Below are 13,804 nucleotides of genomic sequence, written 5' to 3' on the forward strand. Positions count from 1 at the left end.
TCAGAGGAGCCTGCTTTAGGGAAGGCAGCCTTGGGAAATCCAGGGGTTTATGGAGAGTGTCATCATCTTGACTCCGGTCGTGGGAACAGTGGTCCAACTGCAGTGTGGGAAGTAGAGGGGAGTAGCTGAAGTGTGGGGAGGACAGGGGAGTAGCTGAAGTGTGGGGAGGGCAGACTGGGTAACAAGGGAGGTCAGTGTGGCTGCAGGGGCTGCAGTATGCCTGAGACTGAAGGGCAGCTGCTGCTGCTGCTCAATTCCAAATGGTCATTGCTAGTTTGACCTCAGATCTCAATTTGTTGGGTTTTTAGTTTTCAAGAGAATCCAGATATCTGCAAACTTGTGTGAAGGCTTCAAATTATTAAGTATCCATAATGAATACCTCCAAATTTTCTTCCTTCTGCATCTTCTCTTCCCCTTTAAGAGGGGGGATTACTTTCTAAAAACCAATGGGCTTTCTTTAAGCAGGTTTACCTTGAGTAATCCTCTAGCCCACCCTCCTTCTGTCTGCTAGCTCTTCTTACCATTGTGATGCTTCCATGAGAAGCTCATGTCCTGACTCAATTCACCAAACAGTTGTCAAATGTTGAGTATTTATAATAAACACGAGGGGACTCAAGTTACAATGTGATACAGCATCCGATGCCAAGTGTCTTCATCAATCTCTCTCTACTTTGTCTGTTACCCCAGAACCCCAGAACTCACAAACTCAGCTAATCTCACTAATCACCTTGCTCTGCAGATCCCTGTCTTGGCCTCTTGAGCACTGGGGTTGCACACAGCCTGCCTGGTTTGCTTGTGAGTCCTGAGAATCTGAACTCTGATCCTCACACTTGCAAGGCAAGCACTGAGCCATCACACAGCCCAGTTTTCAGGATTCTAAACCTTCCTCAAAGGCACCGCTTCTCTCCACCCTCTTTGCCACTCCCTTAGTTACAATGGGCATCGTTACTCATTCATCCGGATCTTTAGACTGCCTTTGTTTACTCTCATGACTCCCGGCCTTCAGTTCATCTTGCTCACTGAAATCAGATCCGATTTCAGTGTAAAATTGCTTGTTTACAGTCTTCAGTGGCTTTCTGATAGCTAAATGACAAAATTCAACCGAGTAAGAAGAGCTTTTGCGGGCAAGCCGATGATTGCATCAACATCGCCCGTGTTCGCTCCTGCCTCTCTGCAGGGTCGTCTGCCCCGGCTCTTCTAAATTCCCAAGTGCCCCCTCACTGGTTCTCACCTGTGGGTACTTTACATACTATCTTTCCCCCGGAAGCTTTTCCTACTGTGCCCTGTGAAGTAAATCTGAGGACCCATTGTAAACCTTTCTAGTTAACAGGCGGTTTCTGGATTCTGCTGGTATCCGGTGAGCACACACTCCTAGCCTTACTCTGTGGCAACTTGTAGTATCTGTTTTCAGTCTTCTCTAAGCAGCTATTAGTACCTACGAGACAAGAGGCCACACCTACACACCTTACTGGTCTCTGTAAAGTCCAGAACAAGGCATGAACTCAGGAGGCGTTTGGTACACACACACACACACACACACACACACACACACACACACACATATTCGCCTGTTTTTTTATGGTAATTGAGGAGATGAGTCAGTGGATAAGGCCCTGTCTATGCAAGTATGAGGACCTGACTTTGTATCCCCAGCACAAACTGTAAAATCTAGAACTCTAGTGCTATGGGGAGCAGAGAGAGAGGGGTCCCCCTGGGACCTCTGGTTAGCCAATCTAGCCAAAACAGGGCAAAGAAGTCCATTGGAGAAATGAATAATGTTTTAAAAAAATGATGGACACATATGATCAGCAATAATTGGACTCGGTGACTTATTAAAGAAAGAGAAGGAGATGAAGTTAGAAAAGGGCTGGGGAGGGTCAAGTCTGGGAAAAACTGGAGAAAGAACCACTGTGGAGGAATATTATCTAAATACATTGTATTCATGTGTGAAATTACCAAAGAATGAATTTTTAATTTTTTTTAAAGGTGAGATAGAGATAAAGGAGGAGATTCCATTGTCAGCCACTAGCCACCACATGTGAAAGAGTGGGTGAATCTACCCACCCACACACATGGACACACACATATACATGACACACACAAATAAATAGCCAAAGGAAGCAAAAATAAGTGAGCAGACCAATGAATGAGCAAACTGAAAGAGAAGAAGCAAGGATTCTTGAAACTTAAGATGAGGGAAAGAGCAAGGCAGCAGTCACCAGGGGCAGTGACCAAGAAAAGCTCTGGTACCTGTGGCTTCTTTGTTATTTGCTGGTGACAGCAGATGGGACATAAAACATTCAGAAGCCCGGTGCATCATCACTTTCGAGAAACGTCTAATTAGCCTAAAAAGGGATTCATGCTGGCTGTTAGCCTGCCCTATGTCCCTGCAGATCCCAAGAGGAATCTACACTGTCAGCTATGAAAAGAAACTCCTGCCCAAGGAGAGACCATATTGTTATCGTATTCCTGGAGACCCAGAGCAGCTGGTGTCTTTATTGTTATTGTCTTTTTTTTCTTCTTCTTAAATCCTTAGCTACTGTCTTGGGAACTTCCTGGGCATTGAAATGATATTTTCTAATACCCAGAACGTTCGTGTTTCCTAGAAAACCTCGTGACAATTCTGGCCAAGATGGCTTTGTACGGGGGCCACATTTACACAAACCGTTATCCACTTCCCTGCTCTCTTTCGCATCTGCCACCCCATCCCCGGGGGGGACTCTGGGCTTTTGCTAACAGGGTTAGGCTCTGGTGGTTAGGCCTAGGAAGAGCATGCAAGCTTTATGAAGCGCCATCCACGCAGTAGGGAATTGTTCTCTGAAACTCAGGCAGGTGGGTACGACGTTAACTTTAATATATCAGGCAGGAAGTCATGCAATTCAGATAAACGCTGGTCATTTGTCTTCTCACCTAACAACCTGTCTATGAAATGAGCCTTGCCTTGCTCCGGCCTCGTGGTGGTCTCTCAGCTTAACTGGTTATTCTGCCCATCGTGGATACACTTAGACTTACCAGCATGCTGTTTTCTTTATTCTCCCTAGACCAGGAGCTCCGCTGAGAGAGTAGTGGGTATGTGGCCCTGCAGACTGCAATGGCCTTCACTCTAAAGTAGCCGTCACAGCTGTCCAGTGAGCCAATATATATGTGTATACACAGATATAATATATATAACATATATAATATATTCATATATATATATTAGAATTTGAACCTAAATAGAATAAAACTAGTAGAATGGAGATTGGCAATAAAGGGGAACTTATAGGGAGCTTGAGCTAGCAACCGCAATTCCTGGCCGAGATGCAATTGAATAATAAACGTGGAATGTCATTCTGTATACAGAAGCAGAGAGATAATTATCATGATGATAAATACCATGACAACAAAGATAAAATGTTATCATGGGAAGCCATAAAATCCTATGAAGAGTGAAAGACGGAATGAGTGGCGTGATTGAGACCCTGCTGCGGATCCTCAGACTTCCCTACTATATCTCTCCCCGCGTGAGCTAATTTGAGCACACCTATGCTCCTGGAACTGAGTGATAAATGGCTCAGGCCTGAAAAATCTAGACTGCTTTGAAAGAAGACCAATGCCATTCTTTAATGAGTATTTCCCATGTGTTCTGTTTAGCGTGTGCTATGTAGCATCTTTGCTCTGATCCATGTCTTGTTAACTCTACACAGGCTTGGTGTGGGAGGTGATGTATGCTGGGAACATGTTTTATTGACATTGGTTAATAAAGAAGCTGCTTAGGGCCATTGCTTAACAAAGTAAAGTCAGGCTGAAAGATATATAGAGAGAGAGTAGGCAGAGTCAGGAGAAGCCATGTAGCCACATCAGGAGACAGACGCCTCCGCCTGAGCCTGCCGAAACTTTACCACTAGGCCATGACCTTTGTAGTGATGCATAGATTAATGGACATGGCTTAGCTTAGGATATAAGAGCTAGCTAGAAAATATGCTTAAGCTATGGGCCAAACAGCACTGCAAATAATATAGTTTCTGTGTGATTATTTCAGGTCTGAGTGGCTGGGAACAAATGAGCAGCCTCCAACAACACAGGCTAGGGTCATGTGGAAAGACAGAACTTCAGCTGAGCTCAACTGAGAAAATGCACTCTCAAATTGACCTATGGTCAAGCATTTTCTTATCTAAAGATTGATGTACAAGATCCCAGCCCACTGTGGTCATATTGTGAGAGGTGCTACCCCTGGGCAGGTGGTGCTGGGATATATAAAAAAGCACACTGAGCAAGCCGTGGAGAGCAAGCCAATAGGCAGCACCCTTCCATGGCCTCTGCTTCAGTTCCCGCCTTCAGAGTTCTGCCTTGGCTTCTCTGAATGAGGGACTGTGATAGGGATGGGTAAGCAAACAAATCCTTCTTCCCCGAGTTGCTTTTGGTCAGAATATTTTATCACAACAACAGAAAGCAAACTAAAATGATATCATGCAGTTTTAAATCGGCTCCATCCAATGATCTGCTGCTAATGCAAGCTAACCCTTGCCTTACTTTATCATGGGAAAACTCACAGAAAGGAGACAAGGCTTTTTTATAGTCACACAGATAGAAAAGCAGATTCCACGCAAATCTCACAAACTCTCAAGTCCATGTGTTCCCTCGGGATTGCCCTGCCTTTTTCCACATAAGTCATGGTGACTCTTTTCTCCTGGACCTTGTCTGGATGGGGAGACGGTCAGGCAGGAAGTCAGCTGGAAGAAGGCGCCATGCTTCTTTTATAAGATCTGGTCACTACTATCATTTGGCTATGAAGTACCCCATTCCCAAGGTCCATGTGTTAAAGACTTGGTCCTTGGTCCACAATGCTACTGGGAGGTGGCAGAAGCTTAAGAGGCGGGGCCTACTGGAATGATGTTAGACGTTGAGGGTGTCCACTTGAAGGGGATATTAGGACCCCAGTCCCTTCTCACATCTCCCTTTTTACTTCCAAGCTGCTACGTCTCCCACTGTACTGCCTCACCACAGGGCCAAAGACAATGGGGGGGGGGGTCAAACTTCTTAACTAGTGAATGAAATAAACCTTCCCTCCTTCAAAGGTTGTTATCTCGGGTATTTTGTCTTAGTGCTGCAACGCTGACTCCTATTGTGTTTCCTATTCCTTTAACAAAACCCACTGCTCCAGAATGGTGTCAAAATGGGGAGAGTGTCCACAGGTGTGAAGAAGTCATCGGCAGCAGCTAACCTGGCTAGCTTGCCGAAGGCAGGGGAGGAGACAGGCCTCTTTAACATTTTCCCACAATTCCCACAATTGCGGAGAAGTTTTATGAAGGAAGAAGGAAGCCAAGTTCTATACTTGGCTTTGCTGTAACATGGGAGCAGCCATATGTAGGCCTCTGCCTCCTCATCTGTAAGACAGAAGAGACTGGATGACATTACAGGGGAGCCTTTAAGATTCACAGGGCACAAAGCAGTTATAGCAGTAGCCCTCAACCACATAAAATGTTATTCCAGAATAATAGTGCTAGCTCAGCCCAATTCTCATTGAATTCTCCTAATCAATGTAAAAAGAAAGTTGTTTTTTTTTTAAAAAAAAAAAGATTTATTTATTATGTGTACAGTGTCCTGTCTGCATGTACTCCTGCAGGTCAGAAGAGGGCACCAGATCTCATTACGGACGGTTGTGAGACCACCATCTGGCTGCTGGGAATTGAACTCAGGACTTCTGAAAGAACAGCCAGTGCTCTTAGCCACTGAGCCATCTCTCCAGCCCCTCAAAAAGAAAGTTTCCCATTGGTTGCTTTCATCGATGGCTTCTTGTTAGCTGGTAACTTTAAAATCTGTTTGTGTTGTATTTATTTTGCCATCGCCTTCCAAGCAGCTGATGTTATTGACCCCAATATTGTAACATTGGTTTCCTTTTTAAATAGTTGATTTGAGTAAAAAGTGAAGTTGTGGTTTTTTTGAGAGCCAGTGTTCATTGAGAAAAGAAAAAGGAAAGGTCCGGAGAGTTGACTCAGAGCACTGGCTGCTCTTCTAGAGGACCCAGGTTTGTTTCCCAGCAACCACACGCTGCTCACAACAGTCTGTAGCTCCAGTTCCAAGGGATCCAGCTCCCTCTTCTGGTTTCTGTGGGGATCAGGCATTCACGTGGTGCATGGACAAACATGCAAGAAAAAACACTGATACACATAAATAATATAATAATTATTATATTAAGGAGGATTATTAAGAATAATTAATAATTATTATTATTAGTTTTGAGACAGGTTTCTCTGTGTATCTCTGCTATCCTGGAATGCACTCTGTAAACCAGGCTCTTCAGACTTAAAGATCCGCCTGCCTCTGCCTCTCGAGTGCTGGGACTAAAGGCATGTGCCACCACGCCTGCCTAAAACTAAATATTTTTAAAAGCTGAAATAAGGAAAGTCATGGAGCTCACAGAGAAAGAGTGGATATGTATTTAAAACCACTCCAGGGGCTGAGGTATAGCTCAGTGGGAGAGTGTACAATTACAATGTGCTAGACCGTGGGTTTGATTCTCAGCACCCGAGAACACATGCATACAAACACCCTGTCTATATGGGCTTATGTCTCCACGAAATGTTAACCATGTTGGATCTGCTGGCACAGGCCTGTAATCCCATACCCAAGAGGCTAGGGCCAGAGAATGATGAGTTCATGGCATGTCTGGGTTCCAGAATGAGTTCAATGCCAGCCTTGGCAACTTAAGGAGACTGTGGTTCAAAATAAAATTAAGGAGAGGATTGGGTGTGGTTCAGCATCGAGCATTAGGTAGGATATGTGAGGACCCAGGCTCAATCTCCACCAAAGAAGAAGTAGGTGCAACCCAGCCGTCACTTGGGGTGTAAAATGTTATTGCTGCTCCTCCTTGCTGTCCCTCTCAGTGACTGCCACTGCCTTCTCTAACCACCGCAATGTGAACCCTGCTCGGATCTCACGCCATGTCCCCACCCAGGGGACGGTTTCTTCTGGACATCAGCAGTTTTCTTGTTTTCCATCCCGCATGCACTCCTTCTTTAATATTGCCCTGTGTCTACTAAAAGCACCAATCTTTGGTTCACACAGCCAAGGAGGCCAAGTTCACTTCCCTCTGCCGTCTTCCGTCCACAGCTCCACATCCACACAGCTGCCAACTGTGAACGCTAATTCTGTCAACTTCACTGGCCCTGGGGTGCCCAGGTGTTTGGTCAAACGTTTATTCTGCGCATGGAGGAGTGGAAAATATACATTTTCACATTAGTAGAATAAAGCAAGAGATACACCAAAAGGTGGGTGGGCTTTGCCCAGTCTGGATTTCAAAATGTCCTCTGTTCAATTGTCTTACCCTGGGACACTGAGTTTTACTTTTCTAGCTTCCAGATTCAACCATTCAACCAGTAAAACATTGGCTCTTGGCCCCTGGGCCTGCTGGCTTTCAAACAGCTCCCCTACTGTCTCTGCTGGGCCTGCAGCTCACCTGCTGCAAATCTTGGTGCTTCTCAGTTTTCACAACCATGGGATTTCAACTTTATAATAAATCCCACCCCCACGCCCTTAGTACAATCTGTTCTGGAGCACCCTGGCCAGTGTCAGTCCCACAGATGCCTTTCTTCATCAAGAGGAGAGCTGACTCCATCCAGCTGTCCTCTGGCCCCTTGTACAACCTTCCTAAGCTAAAAGACTTAAACCCACAAGTTTGCTCATGTATCTCTCAAATCCTGGCTTGCATTGCCCTTGTCTGAATGTCTTTTCTCCTTCTGCGGTGACTAGTACCTCTCTTTCTATCCCCAGAGTCCAGTGCAGTACCTCTGTTGTTGAGGAGGTGAATATCACCTCAAGCTAAACAAGGTTTAACATTTGAAGACAGCGAAAGCTTGACATGATACTACATAATTGAATTTGAAGACAAATAATACCTATTTCAAAAGTTACTCCTTTAGAGGCCAACGACAGCACATGCAAGATGCTTAGGCAGTGTTTCTATTACCTGCAGAGTTTTAAAAGAATTCTCGTGACAAATCTCACCCTGGAACAACTACCTAAAAGGCTCTGGGGTGCTTTGTAGGCAGTATTGTTTTTAACCTTCCCAAATAACTCTTACAGGCAGTTGGAGTTGGAAGTCACAGCCCGGAGGGAATGCAGGTGAGCTGCTTTGGGTTTATATGAGGAATTGCTTCTGCTGAATAAGAGACTCCATACTTTCTTCATCCATTCTTCCACTGAAGGGCATCTAGGTTGTTTCCAGGTTCTGGCTATTACAAACAATGCTGCTATGAACATAGTTGAGCATATACTTTTGTTGTATGATAGGGCATCTCTTGGGTATATTCCCAAGAGTGGTATTGCTGAACATAGCAGACAATGAGGACTACTGAGAACTCAAGAACAATGGCAATGGGTTTTTGATCCTACTGCACGTACTAGCTTTGTGAGAGCCTAGGCAGTTTGGATGCTCACCTTACTAGACCTGGATGGAGGTGGGTGGTCCTTGGACTTCCCACAGGGCAGGGAACCCTGATTGCTCTTCCGGCTGACGAGGGAGGGGGACTTGAGTGGGAGGGGGGAGGGAAATGGGAGGCAGTGGCGGGGAGGAGGCAGAAATCTCTAATAAATAAATAAATTAATTAAAAAAAAAAGAGACTCCAGTGCTGGAGAGATGGTTCAGCTGTCAAGAGAACTGGCTACTCTTGCCAGAGGATCCAGGCTGGGTTCCCAGCACCACGACTATCTATAGCTCCAGGTCCAGGGCACACATGTATGTTCACGTAAACACACATACACAGAAAATATAAATAATAAATAAATAAATAAATAAATAAGGTCTTCAATGTGTCTTTGGTTGCACAAAGGGAGGTCGGATGTAAGTGAAAAATTACACCAGTAACTAGTATTTATTGATCACTTACTCATTCCTTCTGATACCCAGAGAAATAAGCGCTGTTACTGGGTGTCATTGCACGTTTTGTAAATGGAGACTAGGAAATGGGAGAAGCCCTTGAATTTACAGAGATCCCTAAGGAAGACAGCTGAGGTGAGGCGATGTGAACCCAGATACCCAGGAGGCTTCAGAGCACCTGGAAGATTTGGCGCTCCAGTGACTCTTGAGTGTATGTGCCAAGGTGCATGCGTGTTGTGGTGTGCACACAGGCATGCGCATGTATGAGGCTCTCTTCTCGGCCGTGCTGGTGATTGAACTCAGGGCCTCGCGTGCATATTAGGCCAGTTCCATACCACTGTGCTGTGTCCCTGGCCCTGGAGCTTGGGGTTGGGGCCTGGCTAAACAGAGAGCAGAAGACCTCTGATAGGAGAAAAAGCAGGACCTTGGGGCATGGTGACGGGGTAGGCTGAGGTGACAACATTAGGAAGGGCGTTTCAGGAGAGGGTAGAACCCGTGGGCTTCAGATGGTGGTTTCAGCATGACTTGCCAAGGTTCTCCCTTACGCCAATTGCCAGCTTTAGCTAACTAAGTTGTGGTAACTCTAGGAAAGGGCCCAATTAGGGTGGGATAGCAAAGGGGTGCTCTCTACATGGTCCTCCCTGAGGCCAAAGTGGTGAGCACTGTTCATCCAGAATCCCAGGAGTATAAAATATAAAGTGAAGAGCCAAGTATCACTGGGAACGCACAGGAAGCAGACTAAGGCAGAAAAGGCCCCGAGACCACAACACGAGTAGTTTACCTGGTTAGGGAGGACCCTGGTACCTACTATCCAGAGACCCTGGGAGGTCTTCTACAACATTCTTTTTTTTCTTTTTTTTTTTCTTCTAAGATCACGCTTTACTGGAGTGCATTTGGATGAGAGAGAGCATAAAGTAAAGGGGGGCAGAAAACGAGAGAGCAAGAGAGAGAGAGAGAGACGAGAAAGAGAGAGAGAAGTGAGACGCTGAAGAGAGCTTCTACAACATTCCACGTCATTGTTAGTGACCCATCAATACAAACAGAAGCTATAAACATGAACTTAAGTAACCTTCTAGCCCCCACCCTCAATTAGGGCCCAATAGCTCACAGGTGATCTTCGGGAAGTCCGACCCTACCTTTGGTTAGAGAGTGAATCCCCAGCTTGACCTGGGAAAAGTTTCCGCTCCCGATCTCCCCTCGAATTCGATAGAAGCCTATGCGTTTGCCCAACGTGATCTCCCTCACCACCTTCTCATCTTGGCACATGTCCTGAGTTAGTTTCTCGAAGGGTGTCAGGTGGCGGGGCTGGTCCTCCTCGCTCTCCTGGGCGCACTCGGTCTGACAGTTGCTCTCCGTGCTGTCCCGCCGGTCCCACCGGTCACAGTGTGTGTGCACCAGGCCGCCTCCATTCACAAACACTGCAGTCATCGTCCACGCAGGCTCATGTCTCCATCTCAGCCCAGAGCCACTGTCAGGGCAACTTGTAAGGCAGGCAGAGGCCACAAGGGAGGCAGATGTGAGCTGAGGTCTCCCGGAGCAGCGTCCATGAGAGCTCTGAGAGTGAGCAAAATTCCAGGGGGGGCCTCACTCCTGGCCCTTCACGCCTTCCCTCACCTCGGCTTTCCAAGCACTCGCTGGAGAAGCTAGACGCAGTTATCGCGACTCCTCCAGAGGTGGAATCTGATGCTCTGTCGTGTAAGTGGCTGCGATGGGGCACAAAGGCTCTGTTTTATTTCCCTGTGCGACCAGGCAGTCTCGCACTCCAGAGTGCAAAAGCCCTTTGGAGGCCCCCGAGTCCCCGCAGCGGGTGCTCATGGCTGACCTTCATTTTGTGTTTCTCTTGCTGTCAAGTCACAGGACCCTGGGGACTTAATAATCTGAACTCCAAGAAAGGAAGAGTCTTGTAAATCAGCCTTTGGTCACACAGGCAGCGAGAGGATTAAATCCGCACAATGTCACTTTAGCCGGCCTTTATTTAGATGAGCCCTCTTCTAAGCCCTGAGCTGTCCTGAAAATTTGGCAGATGACGGCTCATCCTGAGGACAGAGAGTAAAATAATTAGCGCGTTCGAACGTGCCACACAGGAGAATGTGAGACCACCTCGTGAACGTTTTTCTAAACGCACTCTATGAGTTTTTGAGTCTTATTAATAGTAGATGCTAGATTACATACGGTCTAACAAAAAGAGAAGTCAGCATGCACACATGCTCTCCATGTGTGCTTTAGGAAACCTAGATTGTCCATGCGTCTCAAGCAAGGCAACTCTATTTCTTGAAGTTTAGGAAAATACACATGTTGTATTAGTTCAGTTTAAAAAACATTGATTTTTTTTAAAAAAAATACAAGATAGCAATAATGACAAAGTTTATCGATTCTCAAACTGCCTTACATTTTTGCAAATCTTTCTTATCTCCTTTAACACCGTCATATTCCAGTACGGCTTCTCCTTCTCTAGTTGTTTTTGTTCTCTCTGTTTTGCCATTGACAAAGACGACTTTTCTCCTCTGCTCATTTTTTTCCTTATATTTCTGATGGGCTGTTTGTCTCATGGGCCCGGCCCTCCATGTGAGGGACAGAAACCCAAAACAGCACGGCTAGAGGTGCCAACGCTGCCCTGTGGACCGCATTCCAGACTTAGCCTGCACCCCCTCTTCCGTTCATCATCTGAGGCTCACAGAGCCCTCTGAGATGTTCACAGAATAGCACTAAGCATCATCTCCCTGAATCCCCTTGGTGTTTTGATTATTTTCCGAAATGTCACTTCTCTGTGAAGGTGGTAAGCACAGCCTGTCCCCACGTCCCCTCCCACAGCACGGAATGCTGGGCTCTCTGTGTTGAGAGCATTCACTAAATGTGTCACTTTTGAACTTGAGAGGTTTTTTTTAACTAAAAATTTGGAAAAAAGGAAAAACACAACAATAAACAAACATAAAGACCCAACCTAACAGATTACCTTGGAAATACAATTTCTAGTTTGCTTGAAGAAATTGTGTTGTTATTATTATGGATAGGGCTGCTTATTGTTATTACAGGCTAAGTATGGGACTGCTATCAGAAAGGGAACTTTGTGCCCAATACTCCTCCTATTTCTGCATATGGGGACATGAAGGTAGATGAAGGTTACAGGGTTCTAAGGGGCCACTTAGCAATAACTAATACAGCTCTAAAGTAGAATGATTCAGATGCTAAAAACACTAAGGCAAAAGTCCCTTTCCTGGATTAAGGGGATTTCAGGCACTAATTAGTAATTGTCCTGGGTTCACAGACTCCTTTGAGACACTAACAAAATCTATGACCAGGAAAAGGCACACCCACACAATCTGCATCCAATGTTAGAGAGTTCACATGCGTTCTGAAACCTGTCTCTGGATATCTGGCTAAGCTAAGTTCAAGTGACACTAGACACGGTCAGATTTGCAACGCGGAGCTCACAAGAGACAGGGGTAGCGGCAACCATGGTTCTGAAAGAAACTTAGGCTTAATCCATGCAAAAGAGAAGGGCTAGTCTGGGCAGAGTAAGTCAACTAACCCATGCAAAAGAGAAGTCTGGGCACAGTAAGTCACTTACAAGGCAGCAGGAGCTGTGAAGAACTCTCGGCTCTGCATGCTCTTGGAGTGCCTCCTCTCTGGGCTGCGGTTGTCAATGGCCTATTTTACCACAGCTAAACAAATAAAGAAGATGTGCTTTGTTCTTTCTGAGTGCGCCAGGGCTCTGCACAGTGCCTGGCGCTCATCTGATAAGTTTATTAAAGAAGAAATGAATTAAGTTACCCAATGTTAGCTTTTAGTCTGGTTCAGTAGAGGCAAATACCTTTTTATTTATAAGCTAATAACACTAGCCCAACATTTAATTATCTCAGAAAACTTGCTTCAGCACATTCTTTCCGAAGCCTGGGCTACGCTGTAGCAGCTGTTAGGATTCCTGACCCCACCTTTCTGTGTGATGAAAAGCTTAGCTATAGTTCTATCATCTGACTGGGAAGTGGTGTTGGACCCCTTATAATGCATCTCCTTGTTCTTGCTCCTTCCAAGAGGTCTACTCTTCCCAAGTCCTCAGGGCTCCAGGCACCTGCTTTCCTCCTCTCTCACACAATTGCCGACCCAGGACTCATCCTCTCCTTCCCTGGTTCCCCAACACTCTCATTGTGGGCCCCACTTGTGCCCTGGGATTGCAGTGTTTTAACCTCACTAACCAAATTGACTTCGGGTGCCTCCTAGAAACAATAAGTCCCCCTTCTCCTTGCTCCACATTGGGGAGAGATCAGATATGGCTGCTGACAGTGGCCAACTATATTGTGGCTTATGAGTTGTATACCAGTTGTATGCCCTCAAGTTAGATTTCTTGCAACATGGCCTTAAACCGATTCTCTTTTTCTTAAAAGCCAGGAAAACAATTAATCTTCTATTTAAATTAGATAAAGAAGCTTTTACAAATTTACAAGAATTAGGTTTGTATTGAAGATGAATTGAAATTCGTTGATAATACCAATGATCCAATTAGGGGGAAAGGAACCCTTTTGTACTCCAAAATAAATCACATAAATAGATATAAACAAAATAATTCACATAAATAGATATAAACAAAAGCAGGAAACACCGGGAGCGGGGGCGGGGATGGGAGTCGGGTTGAGGGGAGTGTCTCGGTGGTTACAAGGCTGAAGATTGCAGAGCCGAAATCCTGGTGATGGCTTGAGTGTGGGAGAGAGCAAGCTCCCAGCCCGTACTTCTCCAAAGAAGGCTAAACCGCGCTCTGCCCTCCTCTCCCTGCCCAGTTCAAGAAGAACCCTGGGCACAAGAGGGAGTATTAGGTAAAACTTGTTTACGGAATCCCATTTCCTTCATCTTCCTGCACTTTCACTTTCTGGAAAAGAGAGGACTAACCATCTAAACCTCCAGGCAGGGGATTCTCATTGTCTGGGCTAGCTCCGGAGGAAAAGTGTCTCCCCC

At 45.7% G+C, this 13,804-nt stretch overlaps 1 protein-coding gene across 1 annotated transcript in view; it reads right to left on the reverse strand.

The window, feature by feature from the left end:
• Nim1k (NIM1 serine/threonine protein kinase) overlaps window positions 1-13,804 on the reverse strand; it is a 48,786-nt gene that overhangs the window by 6,298 nt on the left and 28,684 nt on the right. Inside the window, exon 2 of the mRNA XM_005356840.3 lies at window positions 9,994-10,893. Within this exon, the coding sequence (XP_005356897.1) occupies window positions 9,994-10,285 (292 nt within the window). The 5' untranslated portion in view covers window positions 10,286-10,893. The remainder of the gene's footprint in view (window positions 1-9,993; window positions 10,894-13,804) is intronic.

This window comes from Microtus ochrogaster, chromosome 19 (assembly GCF_000317375.1).
Source record: "Microtus ochrogaster isolate Prairie Vole_2 chromosome 19, MicOch1.0, whole genome shotgun sequence".
NCBI lineage: Eukaryota > Metazoa > Chordata > Mammalia > Rodentia > Cricetidae > Microtus > Microtus ochrogaster.